This window comes from Eumetopias jubatus, unplaced genomic scaffold, assembly GCF_037043125.1.
Source record: "Eumetopias jubatus isolate StellerSeaLion01/CBP00866 unplaced genomic scaffold, mEumJub1_p1.0 scaffold_2, whole genome shotgun sequence".
Classification (NCBI taxonomy): domain Eukaryota; kingdom Metazoa; phylum Chordata; class Mammalia; order Carnivora; family Otariidae; genus Eumetopias; species Eumetopias jubatus.
Genome location: NW_028274808.1, coordinates 43,630,369 through 43,650,976, shown reverse-complemented (window position 1 = coordinate 43,650,976; position 20,608 = coordinate 43,630,369). Strand labels below are relative to the sequence as shown.

At 52.3% G+C, this 20,608-nt stretch overlaps 1 protein-coding gene across 3 annotated transcripts in view; it reads left to right on the top strand.

Annotated features, from left to right (window-relative positions):
- Positions 1-20,608, top strand: part of GFRA2 (GDNF family receptor alpha 2) — an 81,440-nt gene that overhangs the window by 16,667 nt on the left and 44,165 nt on the right. For all 3 annotated transcript variants that reach the window (XM_028114413.2, XM_028114411.2, XM_028114409.2), the window contains exon 4: positions 14,663-15,017. In XM_028114413.2, the coding sequence (XP_027970214.1) occupies positions 14,663-15,017 (355 nt within the window). The remainder of the gene's footprint in view (positions 1-14,662; positions 15,018-20,608) is intronic.

The window sequence follows — 20,608 nt, the reverse complement described above, 5'->3', positions numbered from 1 at the left end:
GGTGGGGGCTTGGGTGGGAGATGACTGGGCAATTTTCATGGGACAGTAGGACCTGGGGACTCCTGCTGAGCCACCCTGGCCTTGGTGAGCCACACTGTGGAGGGTTGGTGACACATGGAGGTGGATGAAACGTCTGGGCCAGGGGCATTTTGTGGGTTGGAGGAAGACGCAGTGGGCAGTGTCTGCCTCAGTTGGCCAGTAAGCCTCTGGGGTGGGTGGGCCGTCTTGCCTGGCCAGGGGCAGGAAAGGCCTAAGGATGTATCAGGCTCAAGTGGTCCCCTTTTTGGGGGCTTAGGAGTGGAGGGAACCCTATCCCTGCCAAGAAGCCTGACAGGTGGCCCCTCACAGATGAGCACCACCTTTCCCCTTGGTGCTACAGCACTCTCATGTGTTGGGGGCACATGTGTGATCGTGGGTGTTGGTCTGTGTCCATGCGTCCATGCTTCTCTGTATTCCTGTGGGCGACTCGCGCTCTCCTGTGCTTCTAATACATACATACCCACACAGAAGATCCTGGAGTACTGGGTGGGCCTGCCAGACCTAGTTCAAATCTTGGCCTTGCCCTCCCAGCTGGGTGACCACAGGGTGGGTCACTTGACCCTTCTGACTTGTCAAATGGAGCAGTTGGGGCCTGCCTTGCAGGGATTGGTGGTGATGCATGCATAGCTCGTCACATGGTGCGGGGGCACTGTAGAGGGCCAGAGGAAGCTAATGGCTTCAATGGGTGTTAGACCACACAAGGAAAGGTGGCGAAGAGGTGCAAGCAAATCTGAGGGGCCTATGTGTGTTGCATCTTTGGAGTATCTGAGGGTTAGGGAAGGGCGGGGTGCTCATAAATGCTTTGTGGGAGAGATGGGGCCCGGGCCAACCTGTTTTGTAAACTGAGCTTGCTGTGTTCCAGATACTACATCAGACACTGCTTTAGAGTGAAGCAGACTCACGTCCTCACTGCCTAGTGGGATGGGCAGACACCCACTTAGACACCCACTAGGAGGCTTTTTGGTGGTGGTGTGGTGTAGACCAAGTGCTGCTCAAGAGTTCAAGGAGCCAGGGTAAATCAGGAAAGTCTTGGAAGAGGAGAGAGGGGTTCTGGGAATGCCGTTGCTGACAGCGTCATGGCTTAGAGGCCTGGCCCAGCTGGGGTGTTGGAGGAACCACACATCTTCTGGGCCTGGTGGGCTCTGAGGACAGTGAAGAGAGACCCTTGTGTCAGATGGGAGATTGGCCTCGCTGGGGTCTCCGTGCTTGGGACTCCTGCCCTGGACTTCTCCAGGACAGAGCTCAGCATGACTGCCTGGCTAGGGGGCCTGGGTCCCTGGGGAGGGGCTGAGCTGCCCTTGGGTGGGGGAGAGGCTTGGGTCCTGGGCTCCAGAGTCAGGCCTCTGTGAAGGTCACCTCCATGGCCAGAGTGGGGGCCTGGCTCAGCTCTGCTAGATGCCTCAGGAGGCCCCTTCCTTTCCCTGGCTCCTCTCAGGGGGTGCCCGAGCCTTTGTGCCCCCAGAGCCTCCTCCCCTCAGGGTGCTTAACGGAGACTGGTGAGCAAGGGCTTTACTGGCTCAGCCTCAGCTGGTTGGCTGGTGCCTCTCAGAAACCCCCTTCTGAGGCAGCCCCTATGAGGAGGTGGTGGGGGTGGTTTGGGGATGGAGAGCAGGGGAGGAACTGAGGAAGCAGGCAGCCTCTCTCCCTGCACCCCCTGCATGGTGGCTTAGGCGATAAACTGCTTATCCTCAGGTTGTCTCCCTGAGCCGAATGCAGAAGCGTGTTATTTAAATTTCAAAATCACATTCTTCTTCTAACAGCTGTCAGAGAGTCTGAGTGTCAACGAGGACTGGGTTTTAGCTGCAGCTGTCACCTCTTACACCTCCCCTTTGCGAGGAGGAGCTCATCTGACGGCGGGGAGAGAGGGTGTGGGGTGGTGGGCTGGGGCCTGTGGGGACAGGGGGAGGGGAGGTGACTGTGTGGATGGGGTCAGGTGCCCAGTCCCTCCTGCCATGCTGATCAGCAGCTGGGAGCAACTGGGAGGAGGCAGGCACCACCATCACGGGGCACTGAGACATGTCCCCCTTCCGTTTCCTTTCCTGCTCTCTCCTGTCAGCACGGAGACCTAGGGCTCCTGGTAGTGGGGGGCAGGATTTGCTTGCCCTCCGGTGTGAGCAGGGTGTTGGTGACATTTTGTTGCCTTTGTGTCCAAAGAAGAAATTGCTATGAGGAAAAAAAAAAAAGGAAGGAAGGAAGAAAAGAACAGGAGAGAACAAAGTTTAACCCCAAAGAAACACTTTTTAATGGTAGAATTTGAGATGTCATGGTTGGGGTGAGGTTTTTGGGGTGAAGACATGTTCTGGTACTTTTTGGGGGGGAGGGGCAGAGGGAAAGGGAGAGAGAGAAAGTGCAGAGGGGTGATGGGGCCCTTCCCTCCACACCCAGGGCAGAGCCTGACGTGGGGCTCCGTCTCATGATCCTGAGATCATGACCTGAGTCAAAAGCAAGAGTTGGATGCTTAACTGACCGAGCCACTCAGGCGCCCCTTCTGGTACTTTTTAAAATAATATCTCCTAGGGGGCACCTACTGGCTTCTCCTTGGGTATGTGAGACAGGCTCTGCCAGTAGAGTTGATGGGGAGGGTTTGTTCTGGGCTGGGTCTCTCTGCTCTTTAGAGGCTCCTGAGATGGCTCTGCAAGATTCTGCTCCCCTGAGCGTGCTCCTGGTTTAGCCATGAACTGTATTCACCTCATTTACTCCAGCGTAAGGCACGGTTTGGGTAAGTGCCCTGGGAATGACCCTTCCAACCATATCTGTTGGTAGCCTCCTTTAACCTCCTGGCTGCGGAGGGAAAGGAACAGGACCGAGTGGGGTCAGGTCAGAGTGTGTGGAGGGTGTGTGTGTGTGAGTGTGCGCGCGTGTGTGAGTGTGCGCGCGCGTGAGTGTGAGTGTGTGAGCGAGCGAGTGTGTATGTGTGTGAGTGCGCATGAGTGTGTGCGTGTGTGAGTGTGCGTGTGTGTATGTGTGAGTGTGTATGTATGTGTATGAGTGTGTGCGTCTGTGCGAGTGTGTATGTGTGTGTATGTGTGAGTGTATGAGTGTGTATGTGTGTGAGTGTGAGTATGAGTGTGCGTGTGCGTGCGAGTGTGAGAGTGTGTATGTGTGTATGTGCGTGTGTGAATGTGCGTGTGTGTGGGGTGTGCTGTGAGCCTGCTATGTGTTTGTGTATGGAGTGGTGTGTATGAGATGGAGTGTGTGTGGTGTGTGTGTGTGAGGTGGTGTGATGTGTGTGGGGTGGTGTGTGTTGTGAGCATGTTGTGTGTGGGGTGGTGTGTGTGTCTTTGTGTTCTGTGAGCATGTTATGTGTATGAGGTGATGTGTGCATGTGGCGTGTGTGATACGTGTGTGTGGGCGCTATATGTGTGGTGTGTGTTTGTGTGGAGTGGTGTGTATATGAGGGTGTGTGGTGGTGTGTGCATATGTGTGTGTGTGTGTGTGTGTGGCCTGAGTGGGAAAGTGCAGAAGGGTGATGGGGCCCTTCCCTCAGTGGAGCAATCACTGCCCCCAACCCTCTTTTCTGCCTCTTAGGGAAGCCCTGGTCCAGGGCTGAACACAGAGGGGCATTTAAAGATGGGAAGGCTATTTTCACATGATCGACAAAAATAGTTATTGGACTAAACCTTTATGTGTGTGTTTTGGGGCTTCCTACTGTCTAGAGGTTATGTCATTGAACTCTGGATGCTTATGTCCCATCTCGCAGAGGCGGTGTGTGTGTGAATTCATCCTTCAAACTCCAGGAGCATCCTGTATGTGCTGTGCCCTGTTTTAGGGGTTGGGGGTATGTCAGTGAACAAGACAAGGGAATTAGTTGCCCTTATGGAGCTTATTTCAATTCGCCGGAGACAGAGAAAAACAGAAGACAAGCCAACAAAGAAATGAACAGCACCACCAACAAAAAGATAGTGACGAACGCCATGCAGGATTAAATAGGAGGACAGGTCAGAGGTGGCTGGTGGGTCTTCCAGATTGGAAATGCCAAAATCGGACTCCCAGGAAGGATCCCACCATGGGGTCCAGGAATGGCAGAGGGCACATCTAGGGGAAGGTCCTCAGGAGGGGACACCATGAGGGAGGGTGGGGCCTGGGGAGGCCATATGGCTGGGGCCCAGTGAATGAGGTGGAGGTGGTGTTTGGGAGGTGGGCACAGATGCAGGCAGGGGCCAGCTCACTGGGATGCTGCCCGCAAGTTAAGGATTCTGCATTTCATTTTAAGGGTGATGTGAAACGTTGGAGGATTTTAGGCACTTGAGCAGCACAATATGATTTCTGCTTTTGAAAACCTTACTCCTGCGCTGTGGGAGGGTGGACCATGGGGCGGGGAAGGGCACAGGCAGGGGAGGAAGCTGGCAAGCAGTGAGAGGCCGTTGCACTGGCTGGACTCCTAAGACAGTAGGGGTGGAGAGGGTGCGGGATCTGGGGTCTGGCGTGGGATGGAGCTAAGGACAACTCTGGTAATTTAGGCTTGAACAGCGATGGTACTGCCGTATATTAGGATGGGGAAGAGGGAAGGAGAGGTTGCGGGGGGAGCAATCCAGAGTTCTCTGTCGGCCACAGTAGGGTGGAGGTGCTAGTCAGACCTCCGCCTGAAAATGCCAGTAGGCAGTTGGATGTAAGCCTGGAGTTCTGAGGAGAGGTCAGGGTTGATGTATAGATGCAGAGTCGTTAGCATATAGATGGCGTTTAAAGCCCTGGACCCATGAGGTCACCTAGCAAGAGTGTGTGGACAGAAAGACAGGGAGGCTGGGCTCTCCATGCAGGGGACGAAGAGCAAGTAAAGAAGCTGAGATGAGGGCCAATGAGGGAGGGGAAACCAAGGAAAGGGTGAGGGGGGGAAGCCAAGAGAAGCACACGTCTCAAGAGTGAGGAAGGGGTCAGCTATGCCAAATGTAGCCAAGAGGTCAAGTCAGAGAAGGTTAGAGACATGACTATTGCATTTGGCAGCATGGAGGCCACTAACGACCTTGGCTGGACTGTCCTTAGTGGGGCCGTGGGTTGGAAACTTGATTTGGGGAGGATGGAAGAGAGGGTGTGAGGCAGAAAGGTAAAAACAGCAACCGTAGGTGGCTTTTTGGAATTTCTTTGTGAAGAAGGACTTTTCATGGTGAGAAAAGTATATTTCATAGTCAGTAAAAAAAAATTTTAGCTTGTGGTTGGTGCCTCCAATCCTTCATCCATTCACTACAAATAAAAAATGCTGATGAAGGATTTAGGTGAATCACTTCAATACGAAATGCTTCAATTTTGGTTCTAATTTTTATAAATACCAAATTAAAGCTAACATGTCATTGTGGGAATTGGTGTGAGTATGGTAAAATTCCTGGTTAAAAAACCCCACCCAAACTACATTTAAAAAGATACAGAGCCCTCGAAAGTGGCCGACAAACTCCCTTCAAAAGGTGAAATGATGAAATTTTAATTTTTAATTGCTTTTTAAAACACAAAATTAAGACCAATAAGACTTTTGAAGAATTGGAGAAAGAACTCTGACAGTGGTTAAGATTTGACAAAATATAAAATGATATTCAAGAGCAATTGATTTTTGGAATTTATTTTCAGTGAATTTGCCATTCGTCAAATTGACTTTTGGTGTGTAGGTCTGCTTCCAAAAATACAGCTGACCCTGGAGGGTGCTGGGGTGGCTGCATGTTGTGTGGGGCTGGAGGGGAGGGGAAGTCCCAGAGAAGGTTGAGGATATAAGGGAGCCTGGGAGTGCCGCTGGTTTGAGGGGCAGCACCCAGAGCAGCAGGGACGAAGGTTGCGGTCCCACTGGATCCCTGGGCCTTGAGTGAGGACAGAGGACTGGCAGGTGAGGCATGCTGGGATTGGCAAGGTCATCTCTTGGGGAAGTTGAGGTACCACTTCATGCAGATGGTATGGGGCTCCTGGCTACCACTCTCAGTGGTGAGGAAGATCCTGGAATTCCTGCTCTCTTAGGCTTCTGGATGAGCAGAGAGCACTCTGGAGCCTTCCTCTTGATCACCAGTGAGGAGGCTGGGCACCCTTCTCTCTTTTGGGGTGTGGTGTGTGAGGCTGGAGCAAGAGGTACACGGGATGGGCCTCTTCCTGCAGGGTTGTGTGACAATGGAGAGATGGAGGGAGGGAAGATCTTTCCAGGTGGGGGACATACTCGTAAACAAGCATTTATGGTGCATGTGCCATGTTCTGGAAACCGGGAGAGAGACATTTTTATCTACATTATCCTGTCTAATCTTTAGCACTGTCCTGTGTGCAGGCAGGCTGGGTGTTTTATCCTCATTTTGCAGATGAGGAAAATAAATGAGACTCAAAGAGGTTGCGTAACCTGCTTGCTCCGCTAGTTGGTGGCCCAGCTAGGTCCTCTGCCTCCCCGATGGGCCAGAGTGCCTGCTCATAATCGCCAGTCCAGCCCTGAGCAGGGATGGGCAGGGGCACTTGTGAAGCCTGCAGAGTGAGCCTGAGGCCAAGGGTAAGTTTCCATTTGGTACTTGATCATCGTCTCATTCAGACTGGAATGTAAGCTCCAGGAGGGCAGGGGCCTTTGTCGCTTTCGTTCATCTCTAGCTGTGCTCCACGTGAAGTGGGTGCTCAGTGTGCAGATGTTGGGACAGTGAGTGAATCTTGAGGGGCAGCTGGGCATGGGTGTCCCCGTGAGGGCGAGGGGTGTGGAGGTGATAGTGTGCGTGGCTACAACCCAGTGGGGAAGCTGGGCTCCCTCTAGCTCCCCACCTGTCCTGCCTTCCATCCAGCCCCATTTAGAGTTTGTATGTCTCATTGTCACTTGCCTCTCTGTTCACCCTTATGTCCCCAATCATTTGGACTCAGCTGACTGTCCTTCTCTTTGAAGCTCTTGGCTTGGCTTCCAGGACACCTGACTTTCCACAACCCCCTGGTCCACTCCTTCCCATTTCCCTAAATGATGGTGTCCGAAGCTCTGTCCTGAGCCCTTTCCTCTTCGTTATCGTCGCCCCCAACCTAGGCAACCTCATTTAGTCCTATGGCACTAAATAGCCTCCGTGTCAGTCATGTTGTTTTATGCCTCTAGCTCAGATCTACCTCCTGCGCTCCAGACTCATTTGTCCTGCCTTTTCAGCATCTCCACTTGGACATCTAGTAGGTATCTCAAACTTCAGTGAAAACAGAATGATGTGTTTAGTTCTGCCCTCCTTCTCCCCTCCAGGTCTTTCCTGTTTCACAAAGTGATTCCACCACCTGCTGGTCAGGCCCCAAACCTGGATTTCTCTTTCTTCTTATTCAGTGTCCAGCCCATCCTGTTGGTTTTATCTCTAAGTTATGTGCAGAATGGGCTCAATTTTTGACATCTTTGTAGTCACTACTGTACCCAGGCTACCATCTGTGGCTTCTCTCTCTTACTTTTGCTTCATTAAGGAAACTTCAGCCACTTTACCCTTCCTTCGGCCTGTGAACATGCCAAGCTCATGCCTGTCTCAGGACCTGTGCACTTGCTTTCCCTTTTGCTTGGGATTCTCTTACCTTGGATTTTTTGCATGTTTCACTCCTCCTGCCCACCATACTTTTCAACTTGGATGTTACCTCCTAGGACAGGCCTTCCCATCCTCCATTCATTCTCTTCTGAATTCCCTTAGTTTATTTTCTTCATAGCACTTATCAGCACTTTAAATTATCTTATTTATTTGTTAATATGTTTATCATCAGTGTTTCACTAGACTGAAAGCCTCTGGAGAGAATGGACTCTGTCTTTCCAGTTCACAGATGGATTTCTAGGGCAAGTAGTCAATACCTGAAAATATTTGTTGACTCACAGCTGTGTGGCTGACTGCCAGCCGACAGGGACTTGGGGTCTGTCCATGGAGGAGGCAGGTGCGGTTGTGAGCCCTCGTATATATGAGCGTGTTTCTGTGCGTGTACATGCTGTGTTTGCATGGGGCCAGGGTGGACTCCTTTTAGCCTGTTTATAAATGAGGTGGAATGGGAGCTTCCTCACTCCCTACAGCCCTCAACGTCTTACACTTTGTGTGTGTGTGTGTGTGTGTGTGTGTGTGTGTGTGTGTAGGGGGGTGAGGGTAGGCAGGAGAATCACAAAATGTAGGAGACCATACAGTTGAAAACCTGTCCTTTTTCAGGTGAGGAAGTGAGACCCAGAGAGGGCCAGGCTTTGTCTGGGGATTGGCATATCAGGAGAGGCAGAGACAGAAATCAGGCCTCTGACTCCCATTCCAGTAGTAGAGCTGCAGAGTATGGCCCAGGGAACCAGGGTGGGCTTGGGGCTGGACGTTGCAGCCGGAAACGAGATTAGGGGCAAGCGACTAGGCTGGCAGTTTCCTGGAAGGCCAGAAGGGGAGCAGAAACACCCAGCGCCCCATTGGCTTGCAAGTATCACAGAATGGTGAGTGTCTTATTTCTGCTCCCATAGGGAGAGGCCTGTTGGTAGTTGTAAAGTCTGCCTCGATGGGCCTCCTGGTTGGGTTGGGGGCATGCTTTGATGACCACAGAGGGCCTTCAGTTGCCTTCTGCTGAGGGTGGGTTTGGTAAATGGTGTGCTGGATTGGGTGTGTGCATGTTTGAGGAGGGGCACTGGCAGCCCAGCCCCCGCTCCAACTCAGTGGTCCTGCAAGTTTGGAAGGCTGCCTCAGAATCATGGGGGAACTTGCAAAATCCAGATTCTTAGGTACCAGCCATAGAGCTCTTGACAGGGAGGAGGGGCGCCTGTGCATCTGCGTGTAACAGGCACTTCAGGTGACTCACAAACGCACCGAAGTTGAAGGACCTCGACTGTAAACCAGTGGCTTCCCTCCGACTGCATGTGCACTGCTGCTGCAATGGGAGATGGGCGTGGGAATAAATATTTTCATTTTAATAGCAGTGCATTTTAACACGTGTTAGAAAAATTCAGAACTAACAGAGATGTTATCATTTAGGGTAAACCGGGTAGGTATTAAAAAATTTAAAGGGGCTCCTGGGTGGCTCAGTTGGTTAAGCGTCTGATTCTTGGTTTCTGCTCAGGTCATGATCTCCGGGTTGTGAGATTGAGCCTGGTGTGAGGTTCCATGCTCAGTGTGGAGTCTGCCTGCGAGTCTCTGCTCCTTCCTCTGCCCCTCCCCTTGTACATGGGCTCGCTCGCTCTCTCTCCAATAAATAAATAAATCCTTAAAAAAATTTAGAAAGTGAGTCAGTTGAAGAAATTTATACATCTCACTTATGTATTAGGAGATTTATTTAAAGGAGAAATTAAATATTCATACGTGTGGTACTGTTAACATGGCCGAAATGATAAAGGTGGACCTAGGTGACTGCGGTGTGGCAAAGCCCGCTCCATACAAGTGTCATACACTTACTTCAAGGAGAACAGTTGGAAGATCTAGGGACAGTTGGTCATTGGCTCAGGGCAGCACCCCGGAGGGAAAAAGGGAGGCGGGCGAGGCTTGGCTGGGGTAAGGGAGTCCCTCTACAGTTCTTCGCCTGGCCTGCCTCAGGGCGGGACAGGGAGGGAGGGCAGGAAGAAGCCCTGTGTCCCCCTGGGGCTGGAGCCGGAGGCTAAGTTCCCTGAGGTTTTGGAAGGTACCAGGTCTGGTTCAATCCCCCTAGCTCTCCCTGGGGCAGCTGTTTGCCTTTACTCCTTGGCCCATCTGGGCTCCTCTGGGCAGGCCTGGGAGATCCACGTGGGGAGGAGCAGAGTGAGTGTAGAGAGCAGGCTGGCCCAGGCCTGAATCCTTCACTGGTCCTGTGTGGTCTCTGCCAGGGGTGTGGAGCGGGCGCGAAGGGAGGGTAGCGGGGCGCCTCCCTCCTTGCCCTTTGGACAGTTTAGTCAAGGGGCTGAGGCCCACACTGGGTGCGGCTCCTGTTTGCAATCCAGCCCTCCCTCCTTCCTCCCCCAGTGGGGGCTGTGGAAGAGAAAACAAAGCCTTCCGGAGCCAGGGGAGAGGCGGCTCAGTGGTGGGAGAGAGTGCATGTGGGAGGGGCTGTGTGCTTGGCCTGCCTGCCCGGGAACGTGCCTCCTTGTTTGGAGGGAAAGCCGCGCCCAGCCAGCCTCTGGGGTCACTGGCCACCCGGGCGGCCAGCCGCTCCGGGAGGGTCCAAAGGGGCCATTCCCCACCAGGGCAGGCACCCGCTCCGGGAGGGTCGGAAGGGGCCTTGTCCCTGTAACTAGGCAATTGTTGTTACTGTTGCCACACTTACTGTTTTTTCTAGAAAATTTACCAAGTTTTGGCCCAGGGGTTTACATTTCCCGCCCCCTAGCACAAGCTTTCACTATTCAAGCTCCAAATGGAAGGCACTGAGGCTGTAATTACACCGGCATTAGCTCAGGAACACGCTGAGAGGAACGGGAGCAGAGCACCTGGGGAACCTAAAAGCAGCCGCGGGCCTAAATTAGCTGCTGCTCCGCGTGCGGAGTCGCCCCACTCCTCTCCCGGGGCCCTCGCCGTCCTCGCTGACTTCACCTCCGCCCCAGGTTGCTTCACTCGCTCTTCCCTTCTGCCTGCTAGTGTCCTGACAGGTGCAAGGAACGTGGAAGAACAGCCTGGCTGGCGGGGGAGAGAAGCCTTTGTAGAGGGAGTGCCCCCAGAACAGCCTGTGTGCAGACGGGTGTCCTTCGATCCCGGCCCTGGGCAGGATGGTGTGGCCTCAGCTCAGGGCGACTGCTTGGGAGGCCGCACCCCACTGTGGACAAGCCCCTGGTCTGCTCTCCGGGCTCCTCTTTCAGTCTCCAACTCCAGGCGTCCAGAGTTGCTGTCAGCACCTCCCAACTTTTGCCCCAGCTCTTTGTTGGCTCAGCCTGGGACCCGCTTTGTACTCTTTTTGCTCCTCCGACTCATCCTGTAGGTTCAGCAGAGATGCCACTGCTTCTGTGACCTCTGGTCTGGGCACACGCTGCTCTCCTCTCTGCTCCCACAGCACCCTGACTTCCCCGACACACAGTTCAGCCCCTTTGTTTCCAGCTGAGTCTCTGAGGAAGTGCTTGGCACATAGTAGGCCTTCAATAAAGATCTGTTTATCCAATGAGTAGGAAAACCAACCTTGATTCTCTTTCTGCCTTAATCCCCCCCTTTTGTTTTTATAAGAAGAAGAGAGGAAACTTTCCTCTTTCTGCCTTTGTAGGGCTGTTGTTGGCAGGGTGTCGGGGTGAGGCCCAGTCTTCGTCCATCGTCCCCCGACTTTCACATCTGAGCCCTTCTGGGCCACACTGATACTTGATTACACACGGTCTTGTATTGACCACTGTTGCTGGCTCTGTGTAATTTTGGCTTCTTTAATAATATTAGCCAACAGTTTTTGAGTACTTGTTAGGAATTAAATATTATTCTAAGTACGTTTATTCTTTCACTTGTTAAATTTGTCTTCAACACCTACCATGCACCAGACATTGGGAAATATGGGTACAGCAGTGAGGACAACCAATAAAGCCTCTGCTTTTATGGCGTTTATATTTGACACGAACAAATGACTAAAGAAGTGTATACTATGGTAGATGGTGATGAGTTGTGGGAAAAAGGAATCAGAGTAGGGGTAATGGGAGTGGCTTCTTACTATGTATAGAGTGGTTGGGAAGGATTCACAGACAAGGTAGCATTTGAACAGAGAGCTGAAAGAAGTGAAGAAAGGTAATGGGGGAGAGCTTTCCAGGAAGAGGAAGCAGCAAGTGCAAAGGCCCTGAGGTCAGGGCACAGTCCAGGAAGAGCAAGGAGGCCCTTGTGACTGGAATGGAGGAAGTGACCAGGAAGAGTAGGAGGTGAGGTCATATAAGGCAGTGCTGCCTAACAGAAATATGAGTCACCTACATAATTCTAAACTTTCTAGGAGCCACATTAAAAAATAAAAAGCAAGTAAAAGTAATTTTAACAATATATTTGTTTAATATATTTCCAGAAGATTATTGTTTTAATATGTAGTCAAACTAAAAAATTACTAATGAAATGCTTTACATGATTTTTATTTTTTCTTAGCACATCTTCAAAATCTGGTGTGGACATCCCATTTTGGGCTAGCAACATTTCAGATGCAATGGCCACGTGTGGCTAGTGGCTACCGTACTGGACAGCACAGATAGAGAGCCTTGAAGACTGTACCCAGAGTGAGATGGGAAGCCACAGGAAGCGTTGGGGCCCAGGAGCATTATCTCTCTGCCTTGGGTTCTAGAAGGTTCACTCCAGCTGCGATGAGAGGATTGTTTTGAGGCAGGGGTTGGGGTGGGCTCCAGGACAGAGCAGGGAGACTGGGAAGTGAGGCTCTTGCTAGCAGGCAGTGATGATGGCTTGGACGGGGGTGGTGAGAAGTGATTGGATTCTGCATGTGTTTTGGAGGTGGAACTGCCTGGTTTGTCTGACATGGTGTGTGAATGCGAGAGGACTCGTGGAAGTGCCAAGATTTTTGGCCCGAGCTACTGGGAGTGTGAGTTGTTTTCAGAGGGATGAGGAGGACTGGGGCTGGGGAACAGCTTTGCAGGGAACACGTGGGTTTGGTTAAGTTTGAGATGTGGGTGTCAGCTTTCCAGGTAGAGTGGGCAAGCAGCAGTTGGACATACGAATCTGGGGTCCAGGGGGAGGTCTGGGTGGGGACAAGCCATGAGGGCCCTGGGGAGCAGGTGCACAGAGAGAAGAGGGGGCTGAGCCCTGGAGGAGAAGGCAGAAGGCTGCTTAGGCGAGAATAGGAAGACCAGCAGAGGGGGGAAGGGAGTGAGGAAAGGGGGCCAGAGGGGGCCACTGGCTGTGTCCAGTGTCCTGATGGGCTGAGGACGAGGAAGCCCCAGGATCCCTGACCACTGACAAGAGCGGGAGGCAAGTGCCAGGCTGCGGTGGGTCCAGGTGAGACCAGGAGGGGAGAAAGAGACTGTTGGAATGGACAACTCCTTTGAGGGGTTTGCCTTCAAGGAAGGAGAAAAATAGGGTGGTACCTTAATGGTGGGTGTATGGTCATTAGGAGGCTTTTTTTCTTCAAGATGGGTGGTGTAACACCTGATGGGGATGATTTCGTAGACAGGGCAAAGTTATCATGCAGGAGAGAGAAAGAAATGAGCCATCTCTTTCATGTTTACAACAAGGTTATGTGGAAGGTACTATTATGCAGATGGGGAAACTGAGGCAAAGGAAGATTCAGTCACTTGTCCAAAGCCACACAGCAGGGCCATTCAATGCCGATGGCTCAGTTCTAGAACACCCAGCCTTAACCGCTATGCTATTCTGTCTCTTGGTTTCCCAGCTAGATTTGTGAGCTCTTCGAGAATTGGGACGAGCTCGTACACATCTGTATCTGACACAGCACCCAGCAGAGGGGCTGTGCAGAGGTGGGGTTTGATAGATCTTTAATGACCCAGAGACCAGGAACGGTGCTGGAAATGCTCAGGCATCTGTGCTGGCCACGGGAGGGGGGGCATGGTGTCAGCCTCCCTCACCCCACATCCTTCCCAACAGCTTCCAAGACCTTGCATGACATGGGTGGTGCTCACTAAATATTGGCAAGCATTTACTGGGTGGATGAAGAATGAATGAAGAGGCTGTGGCTCATCGGTCCTAAAAGCTAAACTGATGGTGTACACAGTGCTGGCACGACTGGGTCCCTGCTCTTGTTTACTACCAGTGTGCTGGGTGACCTGGGGCAAACCCTTGCCTGTTAGCGCCTCAGTTTCCTTATCTGCGAAATCAAGAGGTAGGGTTAGGTGATCTCCCATCTGGCTGTCACCAGAACGCCTCAGGTGGGCATTTGCAGACTGGATTCCTGCCTCCCTCCTCTGTCTGTTGTCAGGATGGACAAGAGGCACTCTGTAGGTGGGGGTTGGCTGGCAGTGGAGGGTCAGGTGGTTGTTAGAAGAGCTGAGACCTGCGGGATGGGGTAGCCACCACAAAAGGAACCCGACAATTTCTGAGAATTCTGCTTTGTGTCCAAGACATTGCGCTCCGTGAGCAGGGATGCAAAACTCAAAGGCATGGCGCTAACACCGAAGTCCCACATCCAGCACACCTACCCTTCTGCTGGCTATGTGCTCAGCCCTGTTAGAGTCTGAGGCTAGCCTATAGCCTCTACCTCACACTGCGGGGCTCCCACCTGCACCTCCTTTTTAGTGGTTCTCTGGACTAACCGCTCGCTGCAGCACCCCCACTTTGGGGCATTTTGGAACGTGTAGGGACAGCTTCAGTGGTCCTATGGTGGGGGTGAGGGTGGTGGCAGTGGTGCTCTTCGTACTCGGGCTGCTAACAATCCCGCGATGAGGACTGTCCCTCCCTAAATGCCAGCAGGAGCCTGACCAGAAGCCCGCTCAAGTGTGCTGCTGCTGGGTGCTCAGGGGCCTGGGGGCCCATCCTGCCTCAGCTGCCACTCAGTCGTATCATCTTGAGCCAGTCATTTTATGTCCTGTTTGTGAACAGGACTACGAACACCTAGTTGCTTTTGCCATTTTGGTTGTGATAAGTTTTAAATAAGACTGAATTAACAGTCCTCATCATCAGAGCTCCCCATAGGTACAGCTTGGTCTGTACCAGGCGCTGTCGTACCCAGGTACAAGCACCTGGACCTGTTTAGTCGCTCATTTAATCCTGGCTGTGTCCCCACTTCACCGATGAGGAAACTGAGGCAAAGGGCACCGTGGATGCTGGGAGGCATCCCCAGGGAGCGGGTGGCTGTGGGCTTCCGGTGCCTGGGCAGGCCTGTGACCCGCTCTCTCCTTCCGCTCCAGGGACAGGAGCAGACCCAGCGGTCAGCGCCAAGAGCAACCACTGCCTGGACGCCGCCAAGGCCTGCAACCTGAACGACAACTGCAAGAAGCTACGCTCCTCCTACATCTCCATCTGCAACCGTGAGATCTCGCCCACCGAGCGCTGCAACCGCCGCAAGTGCCACAAGGCCCTGCGCCAGTTCTTCGACCGGGTGCCCAGCGAGTACACCTACCGCATGCTCTTCTGCTCCTGCCAAGACCAGGCGTGCGCCGAGCGCCGCCGACAGACCATCTTGCCCAGCTGCTCCTACGAGGACAAGGAGAAGCCCAACTGCCTGGACCTCCGCGGCGTGTGCCGGACCGACCACCTGTGCCGGTAAGCGCGCCGCCGCCGCAGCTCCTCGCCCTGCGCTTCCGGGCCCCGCAGAGACATGCGCAGACCCCGCTGTCGGCCACTTGATTCCTTCGTTCGGTCGGTCGGCTCAGGTTTATGGTTTGTCTGCCTACTCCGTGCTCAGCTCGTGCTCGGCCCGTGCTCACAAGCCAAGGAGCGGAGAATTTCAAAGCATAAACCCCTAGAGCCTGGACTAAGAAGGGACCTTCAGTGAACTGGGTCATACCTCTGGAGGCAGCCCCCACCTCAGGTCCCCGTGAGGTCATGTGGCCACCAGGACGGGGCTCTGGTAAATCACAGAGGTAGCTCCTGGTAGGCTGGTGCTGCCCTGCCGTGCGGGTCGGAGTCTGACTGCCTGGGTTTGACTTTTCCGCTCACTAGCTGTGTGACTTGGAGCAAGTTGTAAACTTTTCTTGAGTCGCCATTCTTTCACCTTGTAAATGGGAGTAAACATGCCCACGTCACAGGATTATCCTGAGGATTAGAGGATGTGATGTGTGCCCAAAGCTCAGCACAGAGCCTTGCTTAGAGGAAATGCTTAGTAAGTGTAGCCTAATTATTAGGAAGGTTTTTTTGGTTGTCGTTAGAGTGAGGTGAAATGTGCTTCTTTAGAGTTCCTCTGTCTTCCCTGTTTGTTGTTAAGCACTTATCTAGCCGCGGTGGCACCCGGCACTCAGTTCTAAGGGTGTGCAGAGGTGAACACTGTGCTCTGCGAGGAACAGCTGGTGCAGAAGGGGAGACAGACAAGGCAGCGATCCCAGTGTAGGGGATGAGGGCTGTGGGCTCTCAGATGAGGCTGCGTCGGGAAGGGACATCTGCCTCAGCCTTGGGGGGTCTAGGGAAGGGGGCCTTGAGCTGAACCTTGAAAAATGAGAAGGAGAAAACCAGGGAATATTGTCAGCTGGAAAAGCATATGCAGAGGCCGGAGGGTAGGAGAGAGCCTGGCCTTATGGGGCGCTGCGGATGGTGGGCACACGTGGTGAGGGCTGTGAGTAAGCAAACCACAAGAGGTTTGCTTACTTTGTACTGGACATCGGTTTATTATATGGTTTATCGAATTTAATTCTCACAACAAAGCTACGATGTAGGTAACGATTACCATTTTTATCTGTCACATGAGGAGATTGAGATACAGAAGGTAGTTTGCCTAAGGTCACACAGCTCATACATTTCGGAGCTGGGATCCATGTATCCTGCTGCTTTCCAGCGTAGCGCACTGGCCTGCACTAAGACGGCAGCTGCAGGAGTGGAGGGAAGTGTATCATTTCAGATATGATTGGTAAGTAGACTTGACAGGACTGGGTGATTGGTTGAAAGTTCGTTCCCCGGAGGCAGAAGTCATTTCTGTTTTGTTTACACCACACCTCGTCCTACACAGAGAGCCTGGCACATGGTGAGCACTCCACAATCATTACTGGAATGGACAAATGAATGATGACCGCCATGTTTCCTAGTTGAGTAATTATGGGACGAAGGAGCCATTCAGTGTGTGGTGGGGGGAGGTTGGGATGTGCAGCATTTGCGGTGCCTGGAGGACCGTTGCCATCCCCTTGGCTGTGCCTGGGGGCATGCCCAGTAAGGGGCTGAAGTGGAGAAGTGGGTTTGGGAGCTGTTGGGTACCTTGTTGGTGATTAAAGCGCCATCAGTGAGTGGAATGAATGGTGCAGGGTGGGTTGGTGGAGCGCAAGAGGGAGTCTAGGCTGGGGATGCCTGCAGATTTGGGCATCCTCGGTCAGTGGCAGGCCTTGTCCATCCCCAGTGTGATATTGAGCAGACTCTGCTGTGCCGTCTTGTGAAATGTCACTAACAAGGACATCTCCTTGCGGGGCTGCGGGTAAATGGGAAGCACTTCAGAGTCCTCCCCTGGTTCTTTGGACCAGGATCAGCATGGAAGCTTCCTACTCTAGCCAAGGTTCCAACTGGCCCAGAAGTTGCATACTTTGTCTCTAGCCTTTGTCTGGTTCATATCCCCTGAGCCTTTAGACCTGTAAACTTAAGACCAGGAGAGGCTTTTCCTTTTAAAGTCTTCTGATATGGAGTCTGGAAAGCCTGGAGAATCTCTTGGAATGAGTCCATGGAATCTGGCTCAGTTCTCTCACCCCAGCCCCGCAATGGGCCATGACCTACTTTTTTTTTTTCTTTAAACACAATCTTTTGATTGCTCCTCTCAACTTACACTCGTTGGAAGGATGGTCTGGATTGTGTGTGTGTGTGTGTGTGTGCACGCATGTGCGCGCATGGGGGTGGGGTGTGTGTGGCTGGGAAGCTGTGGAGAGGATGATTCTGTTGTCCTGTAAACTGTGTCCCTTTCAGGCCTTGTTAGGAAGAGGCTCTCTGAAATGTCGTATTCCTCTTGGTCTACCGAGAGGACATAAATAACTCGGTGCTGGCCCTGTGCCATATCCTGGGCTGTAATTTAACCTCTGGGTGCTGAGGATGTGTATAAATAGATTCTAGCCTGGGGCTACCCTGGCTGCCTGGGTCTCTTCAAGCAGTGGCCACTGTCCTTGTCCAGAAGGACTGCTGGGAAGGCAGAGGGGTTGGGGTCCCCTCCATCAAGGTTGTCCACAGGGAATGGGGAGGAGTCCCTTTGGCAAGCTCTCCCTCTTGCTTAGCTTGGGGCATGTCTGGTGTCTGTAGGCAGTTTATATGGACAGGTCCAAATTTGATTCTTGGCTCCCTGGAGTGGTCCCTCAGCATCCTTTGGACTCTTTATAGAATCTGTTGACTGATGTTTTTAGTGGGTTATCTCTAAACGGGAGCAAATGGTTATTTGCAGGGGGTATGTGGGCTCTGGGGCTTCCAAGCCTTCACTTCTTTCGAAGAAGGTCTTGAATATCTTGAAATCATATACCAAGTTTCCCATGTATGTTCCAGAGAGAAATGCATTGCTTTCATTAGATCCTCAAAGGGTTTCTTGACCTCTCAAAGCTTACGAACCTCTGCCTTCTCTAGATGGCCAGCTTGGATGGGCTGCCTGGAGGATTGTGAGTGACTCAGGACACCTGCCACAGGCATGGGCGGGGCAAAATGGATGCCCTGATGGATTCCAGCCAGCGCTGCTGGGCCCAGTGGGTCACCCGGGGCAGGAGGAATGGGGGTCTTAGGGACATTCCTTTGTTCATTTGACAGCCATTTGTTGATCCTCCACTGTGGGCCAGGTCTTGTACTGGGATTAGAGAGCCATGAAGTAGGTGGACGTCCTTACCCTCAGGGCGCTTACGAGTCCGTGCCAGAACACAGTGTTTATTGTTATTGCCTCTACAGTGAGAAACTAGATGATTGCATTTGCGCTCAGGTTCTCTTGCCATCACAGTTCTGCTCTGCTACCTACCAGGTCTTCCTGGGGTCACTTTGGTGACACTGAGAGCAGCCCTTGTGGAGAGGAGCTGCCACACACAAACCTGACTTAGGGGCCTGCCCAGGCTTGAGCAGAGCTCAGAGCCGAAAATTCCAGTCTTTTCCCAGAGCAGAGCTGTGCCCATGAGTGCCATGGGGTAGAGAAGTCACCATCTTCCTCGCCAGTGGAGGGAGACTCTTTATGTGGGCAGCATTATGGGATCTTCAGCCTTGCTGGTGACCCCGAAACCCATCTTCCCACCGAGGATCCCATGCTGGCTCTTGTGGCTGACCTCAGTAGGGGTCCTGCTTGCCCTTGAGCTGTGGGCCGAGGATGCCCAAATGACTCCTCTTGGAATTTCCTCTGGTGCCTTGAGACCCAGTTGGAATGTTGAACATTATTTTGCTGAAGGCTCTGGGAAAATAACCAGGGTGAGGAGCTGCCACCTGCATATATAATTTATATCTTCTGGCTCTGCCCACGGCAGGGGTATTCGCATGGCTGGGCAAAGAGTGCCTTTCACCTTTACCCTCCAGGCTTGCTGTCTGGGCGTCTGGGCTCCATAAAGCTCACACCCTACAGAGATGTGGTGGCGCACCTGCACGAGAACCCCTGCGTTACTAGGTGATCAGCAGGAGGAATGACCCATTTGGGGGAGATGCCACTATACAGGGAGAATCAGTACAAGTCAGTAAGTTTTGGTCACACCAGAGGCATTCCTTCCAGTTGTGTGTGTGTTTGCTGACGCAGGACTAGGGCACACTTTCGGCTACCCTCGTCTTGCACCGTTCCCTGGGCTCCTTGATTCTTTCCACTTGCACTCATTGACATGGGTGCTCTCCTGCTTTGCTAGTTAGTGTCTTAGTCTGCTGCTGCTGGAACAGAATATCATAGCCTGGGGGCCTGAAACAACAAACAGTTCTTTCTCACAGCTCTGGAGGCTTAGCGGTCTGAGGTCAGGGTGCCAGCATGGTTAGGTTCTTGGAGAGGGCCCTCTTTGGGGTTATGTCCTCATGCGGCCTCCCTTGGAATGTGCATGCAGAGAGAGCGGTCTCGTGTTCTTCCTTTTTATATAAAGGCACACATTCCATCCTGAGGGTTCTACCCTCATGACCTAATCACCTCCAGATGCCATCACGGTGGGGATCAGGATTTTGACACATCAGTTTGGAGGGACATGAACATTCAATCTGTGGCATGAAGACTTACCCTTCATGCACAGCCCTGTTTGGTCCTCATCTCCTAGCTCTATCTTCTACTGATGCGTTCTAGAACTTGTCTGGATCCTTCACGTGGCACCGATTGCATGACTTTCCTTTGATACTTTATCTTCCCAGGGAGGTCTCTGGTTTTTATACTCTTATGTTACTACTGTGTTGACTTGTTTACTTAACAAATATGTAGTGGGGTATAGGCGCTGCGTTAGACACTAGGTACTTACTGGAGAACATGATAGAAATGGTCCCTGTCCCCCTGGAGCATATAATCTGATGGAGGAGATAGGAGTAAACATTTGCAAAATGAGCAGGATGTAGAAATAGAAGGTAATGGGGAAGGAAGAGGGGAGCTACATGGACAGGGGTCAGGAAAAGTTTAACTGAGGAGATGACATTTAAGCTGAGACCTGAAGCACGAAGCAGCCAGAAGTAAGGCAGATGGGAGAGAACATTTCATGCAGAGGGAATGGCATGTGCAGAAGTTTGGAGGAGGGAGAGAGCTTGGCATTGCCATCATGGCTGGAGCAGAGGGGACCTGGGAGAGAGGAGCAGGGGCAGCTGGGAGTGGGGAGGCAGGGCCAGGTCACACAGGGCCTTGCCGGCCACGGCAAGGAGTTTGGATTTTGTTGTAGATTGAAGTATAGTTGACATACGACGTTATATTGGTTTCAGGTGTGTGACAGTGATTTGACAATTCTATATGTTACGCAGTGTTTGCTGTGATAAGTGTAGTCACCCTCTGTCACTGGACAAAGTAACTACACTATTATCTACTCTGTTCCCTGTGCTATTTGTTACATCCCCGTGACATATTTGTTTTATAACAAGGAATTTGGATTTTTTTCTGAGCACAATTACAAGGAAGCTTTGAAGCCAACTAGTGACATTATTAAAATCATGATATGAAAAGATTACTCGGGCTACTGTGTGGAGAACCAGGGGAGGAGGCAAGGATGGCCTCAGAGAGCCGGGAAGAAGTTGTCCTAGTATCACCAGACCAGAGGTGACGGCCGCTC